General features: G+C 43.3%; 1 protein-coding gene across 1 annotated transcript; it reads right to left on the reverse strand.

Annotated features, from left to right (window-relative positions):
* Positions 1–844: 844 nt before the first annotated feature.
* On the reverse strand, positions 845–19,578 carry TTC17 (tetratricopeptide repeat domain 17). Its single transcript, XM_053449176.1, has 25 exons — positions 19,305–19,578; positions 16,160–16,249; positions 15,868–16,037; positions 15,625–15,736; positions 14,803–14,934; positions 13,830–13,939; positions 13,338–13,485; positions 13,065–13,204; positions 12,476–12,636; positions 12,082–12,194; positions 11,349–11,486; positions 10,867–10,982; positions 10,451–10,619; positions 9,776–9,853; positions 9,009–9,233; positions 8,525–8,711; positions 5,220–5,357; positions 3,923–4,176; positions 3,508–3,670; positions 2,962–3,082; positions 2,597–2,756; positions 2,266–2,349; positions 1,737–1,856; positions 1,430–1,573; positions 845–1,219 (listed from the first exon to the last, which is right to left on the reverse strand). Exons 1-25 carry the CDS (start codon positions 19,539–19,541, stop codon positions 1,088–1,090), a joined length of 3,642 nt encoding a protein of 1,213 aa, XP_053305151.1. The 5' UTR covers positions 19,542–19,578; the 3' UTR covers positions 845–1,087.
* Between the last annotated feature and the right edge of the window lie 899 nt (positions 19,579–20,477).

Here is a 20,477-nt window from a genome sequence, read left to right on the forward strand (position 1 = left end):
CTTTATGCATTCACAAAAAATAGTCAGATATAATGTATCAAAGTGCACTGTACCTTTAAACAATCAGAATGATAAATAAGATTCTCTTATCGCTGCAGAGTCTTCAATTTAAACTTTCCCGGATATTTCAGCCTTTATTCTGCTAACGTTGCCTGCTACGTCTTCTCATTTTAACTTAAAATAGAAGGAGAACCCTGGTCATGACACAAGACCTGCGGTTTTATATACCGGGGACCACATCAGCCAGGAAGCAAGAGAGATGAGATACTCCCTGTGGCGCACCTAGGATCACTTAGCGTAGTCACTAAATTTAACTCACGGGAAACCTGACCCAAGTCAGCAGATGAACCAACTCCAAGCAGTTCCCTTTGGCATTGGAGAGCATGATGAGGTCAGTCACATCGGTGACAAGCCGTGCAGAGCAGGAAAGCACTGCTAACGGACAGAATCAAACTTACCAGTGCTTGAAATATTGCCCCCCCGAATAGTCACAGACCCCGCGGCGATCTATCCAACTGGACGTGACACGCCAGGCGCGAATTTACCAGGCGGAAGGTGTTATCTTCTGTAGCCAGTAGTGCCTACTAAGTTTTAATTGAGCTACCGAGTTAAAATTATATCTTTTATGCATATAAAATCAGACGCTTAACATTATCTCTTGATGTGAGGTATCTAACTGGCAGGTGTCTTGTATCTCGCTACTAAAACGCGTAGGAAATCCATGAAAACCAGAGGAACGCGTCCTTTCTGGTGTTACGACGGTCCGTGGTGCATCACGATGGCATAATGGTGCATAGCCCCTCCGAAGAGTGCTTCGCGGGAAAATGAAAACACCGCACGTACGTTAATGGCAGCATGGATATTTATTAAAGGTCGCCCCGCCACCTCCCGCCCCAGATCTCACTTTCCATATAACAGGAGTTACTTTGTTAATATTTAATCAGAAACCCACATATTCCTTTATCAGGTACGAGTAAAAACAATTACACCCTTTTTTTACTCATCCACATCCCGTTGGTCTGCAGACTTTAAATAGTTGAGTTGAATGAGGTAAAAAAGCTCAATGTGCTATACGCTGCGGGTGGCGCTAAGGGGCGCGTCTCCCCTTTTTTAACAGTAGATGGCATTGGATGGCACGGATCCTGTCCTTTGCCGGGGCAAATTCCGGCTGCAGCTTAAGAGTGGACTCGTACCATCGCATGGCTTTTTCATACTCTTCCTAAATGGAAAAAAAAGAGAAATGTGAGATCAAAGCGCGCACGGACTGCTATATGAGTAACATGAACACTGGCTGGAGTGAGAAGGGTTAAGTAATGCTTGTACCCCAACAGGTATGTTAGGGTACAGTGTTAACCCCCCCCCCCCGGGGACCATCTGTATAATGGCAGATAAAAGAGAAGGACTGAACAGGAACTCAATAAACTCTTACCATTGCTACGTAAACATTGGCCAAGGTGAAGTGATTCACCACAAAATGAGGAGCGATCTCTACTGCCATCGTGGCAACTATGATGGCATCGTTCCAGAGTTTGGCATTGTGGAAGATGTTGGCCAAACTGATGAGAGGCACATCCTGGGAATTCAGAAATGACACAATCAGAACGGAAGCAAGAGTTGAAAGAGGCCTTTAACTAGAGAGAACTAAGCATAAATCACATTAAAACTCCGCCCCCGAGGAGCAGCTGGTTGGACTATATCTAGATTAGAGAGCAATAGTCCAGGAAACGGCTAAATACCTTCATGTGGTGAGGGGCGTAATGTAGAGCATGGCGTAAGCAGTCAATGGCTTTCTTCCCCTGTCCCTTAACCCTCCAGTACAAGGCAGCCATACTGGATAAAACCCACGATGTCTGGTTCTAGTGAGGGAGAAAAATAAAAGAGTAAATAAATCGAGAACTCGCACACTGACTGTCAGATTTACACGCAGAAACTGTCACTGAGAGCGGCTATTAAAATAGAATTTCATCCAAATCCAATAAAAAAAATTGCAAGATATCTGCTAAATATGTAAATGACACATTAAACCGAATGAGCAATACCTTGCATGCTTCTATGTTCGCGGTACGTCTTATAGCACCACGGTTTATGTTTCATGCATAAATTTCACCAGTTTTCAAAATTTTCATTTAAAGGCTCTAATATATAATGCTTTTCATTTACGGACCCCGAGAAGCCCTTCACACCATACATGGATATTATATATATATATATATATATATAATACATATATTTATATACTTAATATCAGACACCATTAGTTCTCACCTTTTCAAGGACTTTCATTATTCGAGTCCCCACTTGCTCCAGTGACTGCGGGGGGTATTTGTCTTTTCCGAGATTCTGTAAAACCTACAAAAGCAGAAGACACTCGAGATTGTAAGCTTGCGAGCCGGGCTCTCTCCACCTAATGTATCGGTCCGTCTTAGTCTGTCAATTCTAGTCCTGTCATACCCCTTGAATATATGTATTGTATTAAGCGCGGCGTAAATTGCTGGTGCTATATAAATAAAAGATAATAATAATAAGATGTGTCATATGCCATAGCACAGGTTGAAAGGACAGCAGCTTGTGGGTATGCGAGCTCTGGAGTGCCTACCTCTTTGAGTTGGCTCTCTCCGGTGTAGTGTATCGCGGCACGGTTGGCAATCCCATGCAGATGGTCCATCGTGTGCATGCTGGCAGGGAAGTTGGCATTACAGAGGGGTTCTACTCCCGGCTCCTGCAGCGGAGTGGCGAAATCGACATGTTCTGTGATGCTGAGAAAAGGAACGCAGTACTATTAATAAGTGGATACTCACAATCACACATGGAAATAGACTTTGGTATCATATTGAGTATTTGCGGCATCTCATGGTGCGCGTTCTTGTTTTGAGGGCATTTGGTTACCCTATACGCATAAAACAGAAGCGTTCATCGGAACTGGCAATTAAGAGATAATCAGGGTTCTGACGCTGCACTCACTCTATGTTTTTAGCAGATACCGCGAGCCAAGTGCTGGCCACTGTGGACAACTCCACTCGACGGAGCTTCAAACATTCATCAGGGCTTGGCCATCCAAGGCTACGGTAATCAGGCCTTCTTCCTGGAAAATAAAACAACCCAAAATGCATTAAATAAAAATTGCCAACAGAGACAAGCAACAATACAAGCAAATAGTAAAACAAGAAGGATCATGCGGCATTAGCATTAAAGTATCTTTAAAAATATTATATTAATTTTATATTTATATTAAAAATATGATTCTGCTGCTGAAGGACCGCAAAGGCATTACATGTTAGTTGCGACGTGTAGTAATTTAACTGTGTCGTTTAAGGGAAAAGCAAGAATCTGACAAGGGAAGGGTCCACAGAAACCTCAACGCTGGACAAGCCTCAGAAGCCTGGTGATGAAGGCTCCAAAAATATTAGTTCCAGTTAGTTAAATCTTCTACAATTCTGTAGCCTCTCGATTCTGTAAACAGATAAACGACACATTTATATTAGACAGACCACCCGTTTGCATGCCTACCTTGTGGGTCGGGGGCTGGTATTTTTGGGCCACTAATTTCTAGCCCTGCTTGGAAGTCATCGCTTTCTCCGTCGAGATACTCCTCTCCAGCGGAGTCTGTGTGGTCCGACGGGTGAGAACCGTCAGCTTTTGGTTTCTTCAAACGTTTTACTTGGAAAGTGATCTGCGGTACAAATAAAAACACCCAACGCATTACAGATTGTAAAAGAATAACGGATCTGTAAACATGGACTCCGCTCTACCAAGTCTCCAATGAGACTCCAATGATTTCTACTGCCTGTTGCTACTTTTCCAGGTATAAAGGATGCTCCACATCTGAAAACACAATTCCACGCTGGACAATAGTCAACTTTCCACCATCTAACCTAATAGGTCTACAAAAACATCATTACACGGAGAAAGTATAAAATGTTACCCATTCGGCCTCCTCGTCATCATCGTCACAGTCACCAAAGCAGGAGCCGGACTGTCCGTCTGGGTTGCCCTTCTTTAGAACTCTGATTCCCTGAAGGTCCATCCGTCGGCCCTTCAGCTCCAGAGCTCCCTCGAAGGCTTCCAGGGGCCAGGAGTTCTCGAACTCGTCGACCAGAGCCAACATTTCTTCGGACATCGGAGCTTCCCCTGCCGGCTCCTTCACCTCTGATGTGTTTGCTTCCACCAAGATGACATCTGGGAAAGGAGATAGAGAGAAAGCTACTTACTAAAACACCGGGGACAAATAAAAAATAAAAAAGAAGGAGAGAAAAAAAAACTTCTACAAACAGCAAAAGACTTATTTGCCAAAATTTATGGAATAATCTAAGCTTATCATTACTAACCAAAACATGCAATATTACGATAAAAGCGTCTATTTGTGATGGTTTCGTAAGACGTAATGTATTTACATCTTTGACGGTACAGCCAAGGGTCAACGGCAGTTGGGAAAATTGGGTCTAGACTGTCGTAGTGCACGAAAGAGGAGTGTGACGCAAAAATGGTTAATGAAGGCATGTGGGTGTAAGGGTTAATTGTTGAGAAAAGGGTTAATATGGTGTTTTTCAGTTATTCTCGGTATAAAAGCATAAGAGGAGCTTTAACCAAAAAGCGATGTATTGCAGAAAGTTCTAGTGTCGTTAAACAGAGCTAACAGTCCGTGAGCTCAGAACGCCGAGTTGTTGACGGAATACGGAGAACAGTAAGAGGATCAGATTTTAGTTCATTAATAGGTGTATGATTATGTATACAGATAAGTATATATATACATATATATATATACATATATATATATATACATACTGCTAAATGATATAAATATTGGGACTTTTGCAGCGATGAGGAGCCTCGGTCGGGGATTGGTGCCTGGCATTAGCCCCGACGTAAGCATAATATATTTAATTGCTCTTTTGTTTCTTATTATTAGGCGTATAATGTATTTTGATTTGGTTAATAAACTTTACGTATGAATCCATCCATTGAGTGAAAGTGTCCTCTCTGTATCAGCAAACCTGTTAACCCCTGCCTGTCCACGCAGTAGCGGGCAGCCCAGGGGTTAAAACAACTGCGCTTAGCATTACGTGAAATCGAAACTCTTCATTACAGGGTAGACAGCTTCTGCCCCCTTACAATGGGCCGCTGCCATATGTAGAATCTACCTGGTATTGTAAAGGCCTCCTATATATAGACGAGTCTGAGTGTGTTTATTAGAAGAGGTGAATAAGCTCAGTGACACTTACTTTCGAGTTGTACAGAGGAATCCTGCTCCCCTCCGCTTCCCTGCGATCCGTTGTCCTCTTGGTCATTTGAGGTCCGCGTGTAACTGTGGAAACTTTCTGCCTCGTGGGGTCCATCTTTACCGCCGGCGTGGCAGTGCCCTGAAAACACAAGACAATAATGTATACGTCACATAGAACTCACAGGACCCACGTAGCGTTCACTATTCCTGTGAGTAGAAACTATTTCTAGATTGTAAGCTCCTTTGACCAGGGCCCGCCTCACCTGCAGTTTCTATAAGTCAAATTGCTATGTTACATACTACTTGTTATGTCCTGTCCACCCATTGTACAGCGCTACGGAATATGATGGCGCTATATAGAACAATAAATAATAATAATTTCCAAGTCCGTGAATTGCGTTTCTTTTATTTTGTATCCTCTATTAATGATGTAAAAAGGACAGAAACGCTCCATTCCTTATTTTTTTTTACTTTTGAATCTTAATTTACTCGAGAAGCCCAAACACCTACACCGCATTCTTAAAAGAAATAGGTTTTGTGCTAAATTGAAATACCAAGGGAAAAAAAATAAAAGCATCTACAATGTGTGATCCGCGAGCCGCTGACGTGCGATTCCTTCCCGTGTTTTGCCGGCTAAAATTAGTCTGTTATTTCCCATCAAGCGTAATTCTGAAAGCAGTGATGCACTTTGCTGACACACTCTGCTTTCTTTCATCATCTAACAGATCCGTCGGTGTCATAACATCCCCGCGTTATCGCAGGAGCCGTCCCAATCACGCCTGAACTACGCATCGCCGGCCGCGCCGATCATCACTCGGCCCTTACGTGAACGGCGGGAGTAAGTGGTGCTGAGCACTGGAGATGGGGGCAGATTCACTAAATGAGTGATCAGACTGAGACGGGCAGCAGAATACCCAGAACCGTTTAGCACAGGGGGAACAATGGCTTTAAAATCCCTGATGCTGCCCCCCACCCCCATGAGATCATTCACCGGAACCCATACTTATTCTATTATAATTTGATATATATATATATATACTTACATACATACATATATACACACACATAAATGCATACACTACCGTTCAAAAGTTTGGAGTCACTTAGAAATGTCCTTGTTTTTGGCAGCAAAGCAAATTTTGTCCTTTAAAATAACATGAAATGGATCAGAAATCCAGCGCAGACGGGGTTAATGCTGTAAATGACTATTGTAGCTGGAAACGGGCCCTTTATCACTCCCATCACTCCTGTGTTCCAATGGCCCTTTATCACTCCCATCACTCCTGTGTTCCAATGGCCCTTTATCACTCCCGTCACTCCTGTGTTCCAATGGCCCTTTATCACTCCCGTCACTCCTGGGTTCCAATGGCCCTTTATCACTCCCATCACTCCTGGGTTCCAATGGCCCTTTATCACTCCCATCACTCCTGTGTTCCAATGGCCCTTTATCACTCCCATCACTCCTGTGTTCCAATGGCCCTTTATCACTCCCGTCACTCCTGGGTTCCAATGGCCCTTTATCACTCCCATCACTCCTGGGTTCCAATGGCACGTTGTATTCGCTGATCTAAGTTTAAGTTTAAAAGGCTAATTGATGGTTAGAAAACCCTTTTTGTAATTATGTTACAGACAGAAATCTCCTCGTTTTCCATGAAAACAGCTCAGTGACCCCAAACTTTTGAACGGTAGTGAATATCCAGTATTATCTGACCAATGCAACATTGATGATATCCCTTATTGTTAGCATTAGCTTATCTTTTGGAGATTTCTGTAGGTATTTGCTCTATACCGCGTTCCTCTAAAACCAAATTTACGCGTAAGATATATTTGGGGGCAGTAAATTCTGGGCACAACATAAGATGCCCGGGCTGCCGATTCATAATACATCAGACGCGGATACCTCTATGTAAGTTTTTTTTGTAAAATAATAATAATTTGATCAACAGATTTATTGGTGATTACACCCGCAGATTTTATTTTTTTCCACTCTGTGCCAAGACTTTGTAATCCCTGAACAGACATCGTTCCAAAAATCTGTATACGTCTTGAAATCCGAGAGAGAGGCTGGTCTAAAAATAGCTTTCTCAATAATTAATGGGGTTCTGCCTATTGTATATGAAATGACTTTGCTTCTCCCCTGGGTGATTTCTTTCGCAGCCCTCCCAGTCTCTGGCTGCGGCTCAGCTCGTGACGCGAGAGCGCGCCGGCGACTCCGCTGTTTGGGCTCCAACACGGACGACGGATTCTAAATTTAACTCTCCCAACCCGCTCGCAGACGAGAGAGACCAGGAAATCTCATTAGAGATGCCGCGCACACGACGCTCCGCTGCTACATATAGAGAGGCAGGCCGTGCCCCGAATAATAATGACGTCCTCGGGTAGCTCGGTTGCCAGCAGAGAGCACTGCGACAGAGAGACAGAGAGGCAGAGAGCGAAGAAGAGTGTGTGTGTGTGTGTGGGGGGGGGCACGGTGGGCGATATATATGGGATATCGCGCCGTATTTTAAGAGCTCATCAGGTTTTCTAAACATCCAGAAATAATGTTTTTTATTTTTATTTTTTCAATTGTCGCTTTGGGACCAAAAAACAGTCTGGGTATCCTTGTTCATTTATTCATTACTGGGTCACTGGATATCCATGACACCCCCCTTCCATACAGGCCACCAGGTGATGGCACCTTTACATTCAACAAAATACTTTTTACTTACCCACCCCATATGGCGTGGCATATGGGGGGGGAAATGGCCTGGGTATGCATATAATAATAATAATAATGACAACAATAAATAATAATAATAATAATAAAAACATCCATGGTTCCACGCTAGAATAACACAGTGTTTTCGGCTTTTGAGTGCCGCCCCATTATTGGTCACTACTGCGTCTTTTTTGGCATCACCCCCCTAATACCCCAAAATCCGCATCTCTATATGGATTGAATAGTAGCAAAAAAACTCAACTTGATGCTTAGAGGATACATAAGAAGAAGCTAAGAGAATCATTTCTAAGAGCAATGAGAGTATTAAGATGTCTAGAAGTGCTAGAAAGTGTTGTGTGGACACCCCTGCTTAAAGCTACCAGTCATCAAACCATTACAGCCATGAAACAAGACTATATCAAGCCGTTATTTCTCCACAGGTTCTGGTGCGATCCATTTGGTAGAATGGATCAACCCATAGAAACCAGAGGCCAAACAGTTCATATTCTAAAGGAGAACTATTGGGAATAAACAAGTTCTATAAAATAATATAATCCATAGGGAGTCCATGAGGTTACGGTGAGGACAAAGAAATGCCGGGATCTTACCGCTGCAGGTAGCCGAGCTGACGTTGTAGAGGAACGGGTACAGTTGCAAGCAGCGGATCATCTGTAAACTGCCCTCGCATTCGGGGCACGGTGTTTTGAGGTCCAGTGCTGCGCGGAAGACGTGAAGAGCCCCCGTCAGGTTCTTGAGAGACAAGTAGCTGTTCCCTAGGCTCAGTAGTGTTATCGGCTGCGGGGAAAAAATGCTACAAATTAAAATACAAATCAAAAGGAGATCGACGATCACCAAAGCTGCTGATGCTACAAATGTAAGAAAATAAAATAAAAAATCCAAAAAAAAATTGGGCTTCTGAATAAACCAATAAGAACTCTATACCTTTTATTTCTTAGGACAACAATATTTTTAAAGTGTTCCCCTAAAGAAGTAATTTATTGACCTGTACCCTGCAATGTTAATAAAAGGAACTTAATAAACCGCACGGATAGTTAGTTAAAGCCGGCACGGAAGGGTAGAAGAAACACCTACCTCTTTTTGATCTATAGACCCTGCCTGTAGCAGCAGCTTACTGGCCTCGGCGTGGAGCCCGCGGTGCATCAGTAAGTTGGCCAAGTTGACCAGAGGAATGTGTTGGTTCTGGAGCGGCGAGAGGTTCAATGCTCTGCGCAGACACACGAGCGCCTGGGTAGAGTTTCCCACTGCGCGCCAGAACAGAGCAGCTTCATTTAGAACGGACCACAGCGGACCGGACGGCTGGAATAAGAATTATCAGGTTTAAAGAAGAATTTGGAATTCTACATTATAGACGAACACACGGTGTGAATAAAGAGGATGCACAGACACAGCATAGCATGCAAAATAAAGAATAGTTTATGCAATTGGTTATTAATATTATATAGTACTTTATTTACTGTGGCATGATGTAAATTTTACATTTGTATACATTCTCACCAAGAAATCATTCGCATGCCTTTATTCATTCCTATACATAGACCACAATTAGGAAGCTTCAGTGCTAGGAACAAGTGCTCTCAAACACGTGATGTAGCTATTAGAGGGTCTTCTGTGGAATGCCGGCGTACCCTATGACAGGTCCTATAGGACTCCTAAAATTCACATATTGCCCATATATATATATATAGTAAGAATTATACCCTAACTGTGAATGTAAAGGGGTATAAGGGCAAGGTCTCTTTCTCCCATCACTACTGTATGTATCCTACTTTGTTCTACCAAATAAACCTGTTTAAGAAGTTTAGATATTTATGACAAATGAATTTCTAACAAATACTTACCTGGGTAAGGGAGTGATAGAGAGAGGCTCCAACTTGGTCTTCTGAAACACTGAGGTTATTGAACTGGGAGAGCAAAATCTAAGACGAAAATAAAATCATTTCCAACATTGTAAAAAAAATATATATGCTACATACAAAGCGGGTTGTGTGCTTAATACAACTTTGGTCTGACATAAATAGCAGAAAAATGGCATCTTAAATATTAAAAAATATTCTAAATCTAGTCAAACAGAAAAACAAAGTGCGATATGTTTTTATAAAAAAAAAAAAAAAAATTATATTCAGATAGATGCGGGTAAAGAGTTCAGTGCTCTGTACAGAATCTATCTGAATCTCACGTTTTCTTTATAAAAACATAGGGCACCATATTTTATTTGTGTGTCATCTTTATATTCGTATTTGGAATATTGTTTGTATGCATTTATATTTGCTGGTTGAGACACCAGAGGGAAGCTGCAGCTGGTACGCATTTTCGATGGCACTTTTAAGGAGTATAATTAACATGTAAAAAAAAAAAAATTTCTTCAATACAAAATAATAATATGAAGAGAATGTGTATATGTACGAGTAATATATAGTCAAACATAAATTAGGATGTTCCAAAACTGTCCCATCAGCGAGCGTTGCTATTGTATAAACCCATAATAAGCATGGTAGGGAGGCGGCTGTATTCACCTGCTTTGCATACTTGTCCGGTTTGATCTGCTGCAGCTCCAGTCGGGTCTCCAGCTCCACCAGAAGCTGGTGCAGAGTCTCGTTTTTGCGCACATCGCCGGCCGACGCGCAGTCCGGCCTCTGAACGTCACCAGCGGCATCGATCTGCTTCGAGATGTGTGGCGTGACTCTGCGGGACGGAGGAAGGAACGTTATACTAACCAAGCACGCAACGTGTTTATCTACGCAGAAACTATCCCGTGATTTTATCCGGGAAGCCCAAACTAAATGCAGATTAACAAAGGTATCCATCTTGCCTTTACAACACTACACGACCCCTACGGAGAGCAGAGCACAAGTGGGACACACGTTGGGTATAAATGATGGAGTGGCTTCGCGGGGAAAGGCTGGAGTTATGGCGTAACAAGCAAACTCACCGCACGGAGGGTTGTTCACGAGGTAGGTGATAGGTTGGAAGATCTTCAGGCGAAGGGACTGCTGGGAACGTATTGGCACAGTCTTCCTTTTTGGGCCACAGCTTGTTCAGGTCTTCCTGATGATTAAGAGCATACCATATTACAAGTAGTGCGAAAACTATCCAACGGAAAGTCTAGGTTACAAGCGGCAATGACGTCCCAATGTTTAGGAAGAGTCTTCTTTAGCTTTACCTTCTCACGCCTGGCTACGTGAAACACGGCTACTGAGGGCAGATTTAATGAGGTAAAGGCTTGTGTAAAGCCCTGCGTTATTCCACGGTGAGACATTTGTGATTGTAACCAAGTCTACCCCGTTCTAAAGAGATGAGCTGTGGATGATGGGATACGTAGTCTAACAATCAATCATATTATCATGCCTATAAACATATAACATATGGACGTCAGGCTTGTGTGAAGACTATGAGCATTAGGGTTTTGCTTACAGAGACAGCGCTGGGGTCCATGTCCCACACTTTGTACGTGGAACGCGGCACCGGGGTGCGCTGCTGAAGGCTGCTCTGATTGGCCTGCAGTTCCAGATTCACGGACATCATGTGGGCAGAAGAGGTGTCTTCACCGAACTAGAAAGACAGAAGGGAGATTAAGTTGATCAGCATCAATAACCGGAGATAAGCCAAAGGATTGCAGGTTTTTAAAAAAAATTATCTAAACATAAGCCTTTGAACCCTTTTTATATTTTTTCTTCCATTATTCGACTAATGTAAGCAACCGGTTAATGCGACTGTTTAGATTGGCCCACAGATCAGCTCTCTTAACGCTCTCTGTGATCAGTGACAACGTCGGGACACAAGAGATCTTCCTCTATATTCCCATCTGAAAGCATCATGGTGAATCCCTACTGATATACAAAGATATATATCATGTAGCTCAGGCCAGGCCGGGTTCCTCAAGAAATGTTACTGAGCAATATGTCTAGAATAATGGCTTCCTACATGGGGCAGAAAGCGTAGGAAAGGCGGTTTCTACCGTTCTTTTCTCCCGTAAGAATCCTGAAAAGCCATTAAGATTTTTTTTTTAACTTTTGCAAGATCTAATACACCTCAAACCTTTCAGATGAAGCAAACTCTGACCACAAGTATCCCCCATGTGCACCAAATATTCAAACACTACCCTCCATAAGGGGTTCACTTTAAATATAGCTTTGGTTCCACTTACCAAGACTTGCTCCACATTCTCGAAGATGTCCCCTCTGTGATAGCGCACCGGTAGGTCCCACGGACAGTGCAGACGCTGCTTCTGGTTACTCATACGACATATCTGATGGTTTCCTATCCGTGCAAAAAAATGTCAACAGGCGATCCAGCGACAGAGTGGAAACTCAAAGTAAAACGATTCTAGAATGATATATAACAGAACAGTACGGAAAGCGGACCTGTAACGTAAACATGACCCTTTATGACGCGTTTTAGTTTTTTTGGCTGTGTTTAAGTGTGTTTGGTATATGTTGCCCCAAAACACTATAAACACCCCACAATGTGCTGTAGTAGAGCCCCTGTTACAAAGAGTAAACCTGTACGTGACGTATGAGCTGTGTTATCATCTCTGTTACCCAGTTGCGACTCTTTGGCCATTTGTGTCTCGTGGATGATGTTGCGCAGGATTTGCTCTTCCTGGATCAGCTTGTGCTTCTCCAGGACTTCTTGCTGTCGGAGGTAATGGTCGTGCTGCTTCTGGTACTCCTTCAGCTCGTTCAGAGTTCTCTGGAGAGACCTTCGAATACACAAACAGGAGATAAACATCCAAAAATACGGTATTTAGGCCCAGCCTGGGATGATTAAGCTGGCAACCTGCTTCAATTCAGGGCACCAGATGCCTGACTCTAGATAAGGGTACCAGAAGGTGGGGACACAGGGGCGCTCACAACAGATCTGATTGGATATCGCTACTTTATTGGGTTAAAATATAAATTATAAATCATGATAGAGAGCTCGACCGGACAGGGATCTCTTGTTCTAATCTTTGCGTACCTACTGCTTCCATTATTTTAATGTATATTACACATATATGTTTTTCCACTGCATACCTATTCAATTATAAAGTATACCAGCAGGCGTCACATGGTTCGAAATATGTATAATATAGCCAATATCTGCCTCTTTAAACCCCAAGTACCATCTCATCGCAGGCTATGTTCTTACCTGTGCTGCGCCTCGAGTTTCTGTTCCAGTCTCTGCTGGCATAACACGGCGTGCTTTCTCTTAACGGCCTGCTCGAGGCCGGGCTTCGCTTGTAAAGCCCGGTCGTAGCAGAGCACGGAATGATTGTACTCTCCCAGCATCTACAAAAACAACAACAGTTTGTACAAAAGTTATACCCCCCCCCTGCAAACAGTCAGGCATATCATTTAAAAATGGTAGGTTTTAGATCCAATGTACGGTTTGTCCGGTAAGAGCTTCGCTTTATCTACTCACCGCGTATATGTTCCCCAGCGTGTAGTGGCCGGTCAGAAAGTCAGTGGACACGTCAAGCGCGGCGTGGACCAGAATAGCAGCGTCTGCTGAGAAATGTGCTCTGTGCAAAACATTGGCCAGGTTTAACAGGGCAATGTCTTTGTTCTGCCTGCGAGGAGCAAAAAAAATGAGAAAGGTTAACGTGCAACATAAATCCCGCTGGCGGAAACGCCGTTCAGATCTTATCTAGAACTTGAGGACAGGTAAAGTCACTTGGCCAAACTAGTCTTCCCTAGCTGCTGTAACCCTTCAAACCTCACCTTGTCCTTGGTCTTCTCTTATGTTCGGGATAACCTTTTGGCTGCCCCATGCATGCTTAAAGCCCTTCAACTGGACTAACCTCTATGTCTTCTGCTGGAAGGCTTACCTTTCACCCTCTCTGCGTGAAAACGGGTTCTTTGGCCGAAAGAGCCATTAAAAAAGTTGCCTAGACAAGTAGCAAGCTGTTCTTACCGGGTGGAGAAGTGAAGTGCCCTCATGGCACATTCCACCACATGGTACGGCTCATTCTTTATCCTCCAGTAGAAAGACGCCATGTTATACAGGACCCAGGAAGTGGTATTCTGCAACAACAGGGGAGAAAACAATACATTTTTAAAATATATTTGCAGACATTTATAAAAAATATGAAAACTGGGGCAACTGTTTTAGCATTAAGCCCATTAAAATAACCATAAAAAGACTGCAAATTCATGCAAAATATACACAACTGTTTAAAAGTTTGGGGTCACTAAGGAATTTCCTTGTTTTGGGCAGAAAAGCAAATTTTGTCCGTGAAATGGATCAGAAATCCAGCGCAGAAGGGGTTAATGCTGTAAATGATTATTGTAGCTGTAAACGGCTGATTTTTAATGGAATCTCTTCATAGACGTACAGAGGCCCTTTATCACTCCCATCACTCCTGTGTTCCAATGGTCCTTTATCACTCCCATCACTCCCGTGTTCCAATGGCACTTTATTACTCCCATCACTCCTGTGTTCCAATGGCCCTTTATCCCTCCCATCACTCCTGTGTTCCAATGGCCCCTTATCACTCCCATCACTCCCGTGTTCCAATGGCACTTTATTACTCCCATCACTCCTGTGTTCCATTGGCCCTTTATCCCTCCCATCACTCCTGTGTTCCAATGGCCCTTTATCACTCTCATGGCACATAGTGTTCGCTGATCCAAGTTTAAGTTTAAAGAGATAATTAATCGTTAGAAAACCCTTTTGAAATTATGTTACGGATATAAATGCCCCAAACTTCTGAACAGTAGTGTACTAATATCCTCTAAAGCCGTGTGACATAATCAGACAGTATTGTAAATAGTTCGCAGTTAATATGCGACATCAGTCAAGGCACAAGGAATCATGAGCCACACGAATCATGTTATGGTGTAAGTTACAGTTTAGGTTCTGTATGTCTAAAAGCATTGTGGGCTACCTTAAGAAGGCCATCTTGAATTCTATGGCCTATGTCTTCGACGGTCCTTCCTAGTTGTCGAGGCAGCGAATTGAAGATAGGGTCTTCTTTAGGCAATAAAGGAGCTGAGAGGTTTAGCCGCTCCTGGATGCCCTAAACAAAGCCCAAGATGCAAGAGGTTACACAAAAGGAATGATTTAAATTCTGACCAGGTTTTGACCAAGAATCTGATATCGCCGTTTGAAAGCAAAGAGATAAAAGACGTGAAAGATTGGTATAACATATGGGGTGAGCTAGGACCCCCCTAAAAATGGTCACAACTTTTAGCATAACTTAATCAACTGGGCTTTTTGGAGATATTTGAAATGCACATATTTACATGAGAAGATCTGGCCAAACCAGCCATACATTATATATATATATTAGACTTGTGCACCAAGTTTTGGTTTCGTTTCTGGTTTTGAGACGACTTCTCCCGGAGCACATCCTCCCATTGGAGGAATGGTGGAGAGGCCATCTCTGTGGCTCTGCTCTTTTGCAGAAGTACTGTGAGAGGCCAGAATAACGACGACGGATTTGCGGAGAAAGAGGAGCGTTTCTGAGCCTCTCTTTCACCGCTGGGATCCCTCCTCGTTTTCAGACATTTGTACGAATTGACAAAATTAGCAGATTTCTTTAAAATTAAAATGTGTTTGAATCCGAAAGCACAAGTCTAATTATATATATATATATATATAACTATAACTGTAATCTGTAAAAGCCATTATATAGGAATATAAAACTGTAAAATGTTGGCTGAGGGAAAGTTTGAGGTCCACTTTAAGCATTCTAGGTGTGCGTTACCCGGAGGTGCTGAAAGGCATGGATACTGAACGGAAGCTCGATGATATTTGTGCAGTCTGGCTGAATTAAGTCGGGAGGTAAGGGACTGTGTAAATCCACATAATCTTCAGGGCTGCAACGAAACACACAAAGATCACACAAATATTTTGCCTTATTTTTGAAAAAGATTACGATCTTGGTTCCTCTGAACGACCAGTAACAATGTGATAAGGAAAGTCGGCGTCGGAATACTGTATATCGTACCTGATATTCTTGCTTTCTAGGGATATGTATGTGCCGTCGTATAAATCCAGATCGCCCAAAGGCACTTTGGCTTTTATACAGTCTGGATCGTCTTTGTAGTGTCTCTGCTCCAGACCCGTGTCCCGGTCTTCATTCTCCTCAATATGGATCTTCTGTGCAACCAGGTGTTTCTGCAGCAGCCAAGGAATACACAACAGTGAGACCTGATGTTACAACACACAGTACTCTCAGCCAGACAGACTGCTTCGTATCTGAGACATTTAGGGTTATAGAGCAGCATTCAAAATGTTACCTCCAATTCTTTGAGGTATCCAACTGTGGTCTCTTGTCTCATCAAGATCACCAGATCATGAGGGTGCTTCAGGTTCATCGGAGAGTCCACCTGATGAGCAAAATCAAAGTCACACGGGGTAGAAATGTTTATTTACCTCCGCCTGGATCATAATTCTGGCGTTCTACAGATACCCTTTTCCGGAATGAAGACCGAAACGCTAGACAGGTACACAAACTCTGCTCCCGACTCCCTCTATGAAGTCCCGTGGAAATATTTTGTGTCGAGCATTAAAGGAATGGTAGCTGTTATACTTTGTAGCCTAACTCATGTATTAAAACTATCTCTATCTTGGACTTTTTTTAGGCAGGGTAATAATTTTTGAGATATCAAGTCTGTCGGCAGCCGTCGGGACGTCAACAACAAGGAAAGAGGTCATTTATTGAGAGGAATTATAAAGCAGACCCCCCCCCCTAAAAAAGGAAATTAAGACCCTTTAATTTCGCTATAGCATATATAAAAAGTTAGCTTCACTTCTTAACCCTACAGGGTCCAAGGAGTTACCTTTGGATTAGTAACGGCAACAATAATCGCGACAGGTATGTCACGCAGCTACACATATCCCCGAAAGCAGGGAGCATAAAATAACCCGCTTGGGAGGACCTTAAAAATAGGCTGAGATCCTCATGATTTGGTTGTGACGAGGCTGCACAGGGAAATTAGCATTTATTTACGAAGCGCCAAGCGCTCTCTGGAGTTGAGCAATCGGGCAGTAATTATTAACAGGCGGAACGGCATGGAAGCACCGTTACAGACGGCTCCGAGGTCAGCGGTAACCTCGCTCTGTGAGATAGATCGATAAGGAAAAGGCACAGAAGGTTACGGAGAGGAATTGCGCTCGGCCATTGATGGATAGAGAACCATTGTGTGTCTTGTGTGCAAACGAGGAACGTGGAATGAAAGGGCTACAGAAAGCATTATCTCCCAATCTCGTCAATCTTAGACACAAAAGCTCCATACCCTGCTGGTACATCAGACAGGTGGGATCTATCCCCCATACCCTGCTGGTACATCAGACAGATGGGGACTATGCCCCATACCCTGCTGGTACGTCACACAGGTGGGCTCTATGCCCCATACCCTGCTGGTACGTCACACAGGTGAGTTCTATACCCCATACCCTGCTGGTACGTCACACAGGTGGGCTCTATGCCCCATACCCTGCTGGTACGTCACACAGATGAGGTCTATACCCCATACTCTGCTGGTACGTCACACAGGAGAGCTGCATCTGCAGTCATTGGCCATCCCGACGCAGCAGCGTTTTGTAGGTCGGGGAGTGGAGAGGCTGAGGAGAGGGATGAGAACGATGAGAATGGTGAAGAAGGCTGAGCGCAGACATTCTCAGAACAGACAGAACATGAAAGCATATTAAATTCACAACACATTTACGGGGGTTATGACCGCACAACAGAAAAGCACGGCGCGGACTTTGCACCAATTGTGATTGTAGAGGAATGGCTTCCTGGTGAGAATACAGGACAGTGTTTGACGTCACAGGGTATGGCTTCAGGACCCGGAACCAGGACAGACAAAGCTATACATCAAACAACTCAGGTCTTAACGCCTCACCCCCACGGAATATTTTACCGACTCCCACCGCGTCTAACGGCAACGCAAACCAACACAGCCGTTCCAGAACGCTAAAGAAAACTGGCCAAGTTCCATGTCCTCCTGAATGAATCCGGATTTGGGAAGGCATTCCCCGTTCCCCGGTCTCTTTAATATTTTTATTAGTGATATCGCAGAAGGTCTTGATGGTAAAGCGCGTCTTTTTTGCTGATGACAGGGTTGATGTTCCTGGAGCGATCAGCCAAATGGCAAACGATTTAAGTAAACTGGAAAAATGGTCAGCACTGCGGCAACCGGCGTTTAACGTGGATAAACGCAAAGTAATGCATCTGGGGCATAAAAACCCAAAGTATAGAATATCTGATACTGTCCCGACTTCAACGTGCGAGGAAAGGGATCATTTTTACAGAGCCGCAGGAGATGCCGGCAGAACGCCGGGCTGTACAGGGAGAGGTATTAGCAGTAGATAGACGGAAGAGCTCGCGCTCGCTTGGGAGTGATATAGACATGACGGAGAAAGTTCAGAGAGGGGGGGCTACTAAAACGGTTCATGGATTACAGGATAGAATTTACCAGGAAAGGTTAAAGGATCGTAACATATATATATATATATATATATATATATATATACATACACACAGCCTGGAAGAAAGACGAGACAGACGGGGGGTATGATAGAAACATTTAAATACCTAAAGGGATACACGATAAAGGAAGAGAGTTTATTCAAAAGAAGAACTAAAAGCACAACAAGAGGAAATAGTCTGAAGCCAGAGGGGAACATTACTTTACTGAAAGCGTAGTGGATGAGTAGAATAGCCTTCCAGAAGTGGTAAATGTTAATAGAGTTTAAGCAAGCATGGGATAAGCATAAGGCTAAGCTAGATGTAAGATAAGGCCGGGACTAATTCAGAGGTTGGGCAGACGGGACGCCAAATGTTTTTTTCATCAGTCGTCACTTTCTATGTTCTATTGGGTAGTTTGTTAGCGAATATCTGGGGTAAAGCGCTGGCGGTCCGTACCGGTCGAGGACCCCACGCTGACCCCTCTACCTCCCACCGGATCTAGGAGCCTGATCCCTTTCTGACCCTCTCCAGTCCCTCCCGCATGAGGTCTCTCTGTCCCTATGCCTCCGGCTCTCATCACTCTCAGCCCACACTCTCTTTTCTTATCCCTCTCACCTATCACTGTCTCTCCTTCCTTATCTGCCCTCTTCCCTCTCCTATTACTCAGAAACAGAATTTCAGGTCAGATATTATTCTAGTTCTTCATCATGTCCATTTCTGCCTCTACTTACTTCCCTGTTACCCCACCTCTCCTTCCCAGCTCTCTGTGGCCCTTCTCTCCCCCGCCCCATTTAACCCTTCATCTCCTACCTCCTCCCTTTCACCCTGCCCCTCCCTCACACCTCTCCATTATCGCGCCCCTCTTTCCCACATCTCTGCCCCCCCTCCACACCTCTCTATTTCCTTCCTAACTCTCCACACCGTCCAGTCCTCTCCCGCCTCCCCCTCCTGGATTAACCCTTGCCTACCTGCTGCTGGATCTTGCCGTCCTCCGTCACTACCCAGTGTGTGGTGGCCTCGGAGGGCCGGGCGCTGCTGAGCAGGGAGAGGACCCCAATCAGGCCGCTCCATGCTCTAATAATCCGTAATGAACCGGCCGGGAACCCAGTCTCTGAGGGGCTGTACGACCCGTTCCTGCTCTCCGCCATCTTTCCCGATGACGATGCTTCCGCCAACACAGCCGGAAGCGGAAGAGATTCCGCCATCTTGGCAGAGGCAGACACAGCTGGGCAGCGGTGCGACGCGGAGAATACCATCAAGGAACATCTTAATGCCACAAAGTGATCTTCGTGTCTTCTGATGTATTACCCCCAGTGCCAGAAAGTATATATTTTCTTATTATTATTATTAATTATTATTATAAGGGTAAATTTGACCCATAGCGTGCCAGAATAGAATTGTCTATTTATTATAATAGTTTACAAAAGCAAATCCACATAAGGTTAGTAGCTGCACTAAAAGGTTCGTTTTTTGGGTAATCATTAAAAAATAAAATAATTCAACTCAGAAAAATAAAATTATTCTATTCCAGATTACAAAATACCCAAGGAGAGATGGCTATTTAAATAGGAAGCCCCTTCATGTAGTTAGAGGAAAACTACTCCAGATCAGAGCTGGAACAATTATCTAAATAAATAAAATAAAAATTATATTTCAAAGCCTTTTCTATATTTTTAATAAGAAATTAAAATGTGGTCTTTTTATTTGGCATCTATTTTGTAAAAAAATCAAATCCACAAATACCAAATCTTGACTTTTTGAAGGCAAAACAAATCACTCCACGTTACAAAACAAATTTATTCCAGATCAACAAAGAATTTGTTACAGATTGGGAAAGAAAATTGCAAATAGTTTAGAACACAACTGATTTTCATTTTTTTTTTTACAAACATATAATTCAGTTCAAACTCTGGGAAAATAACCATGCCTCAACATCTATTAACAGAGGAGAAGACTACGATCATCTGGGCGCAGTTTCAAATGAAAAGTACTAAAATATATCAAATAAAACTAAATTCTCATCTTAAGCTGAGCCCAATAACTCCAAAACATGAAACAAAGAAAAAAAAATGAAAGTATTGTACTGAAATGTAAAAAAACCCCAGAAAATAATAAATATACCGGAAAAAAAAGCAATGAGA

The sequence above is a fragment of the Spea bombifrons genome, chromosome 10 (assembly GCF_027358695.1).
Source record: "Spea bombifrons isolate aSpeBom1 chromosome 10, aSpeBom1.2.pri, whole genome shotgun sequence".
NCBI classification, from domain to species: Eukaryota; Metazoa; Chordata; class Amphibia; order Anura; family Pelobatidae; genus Spea; species Spea bombifrons.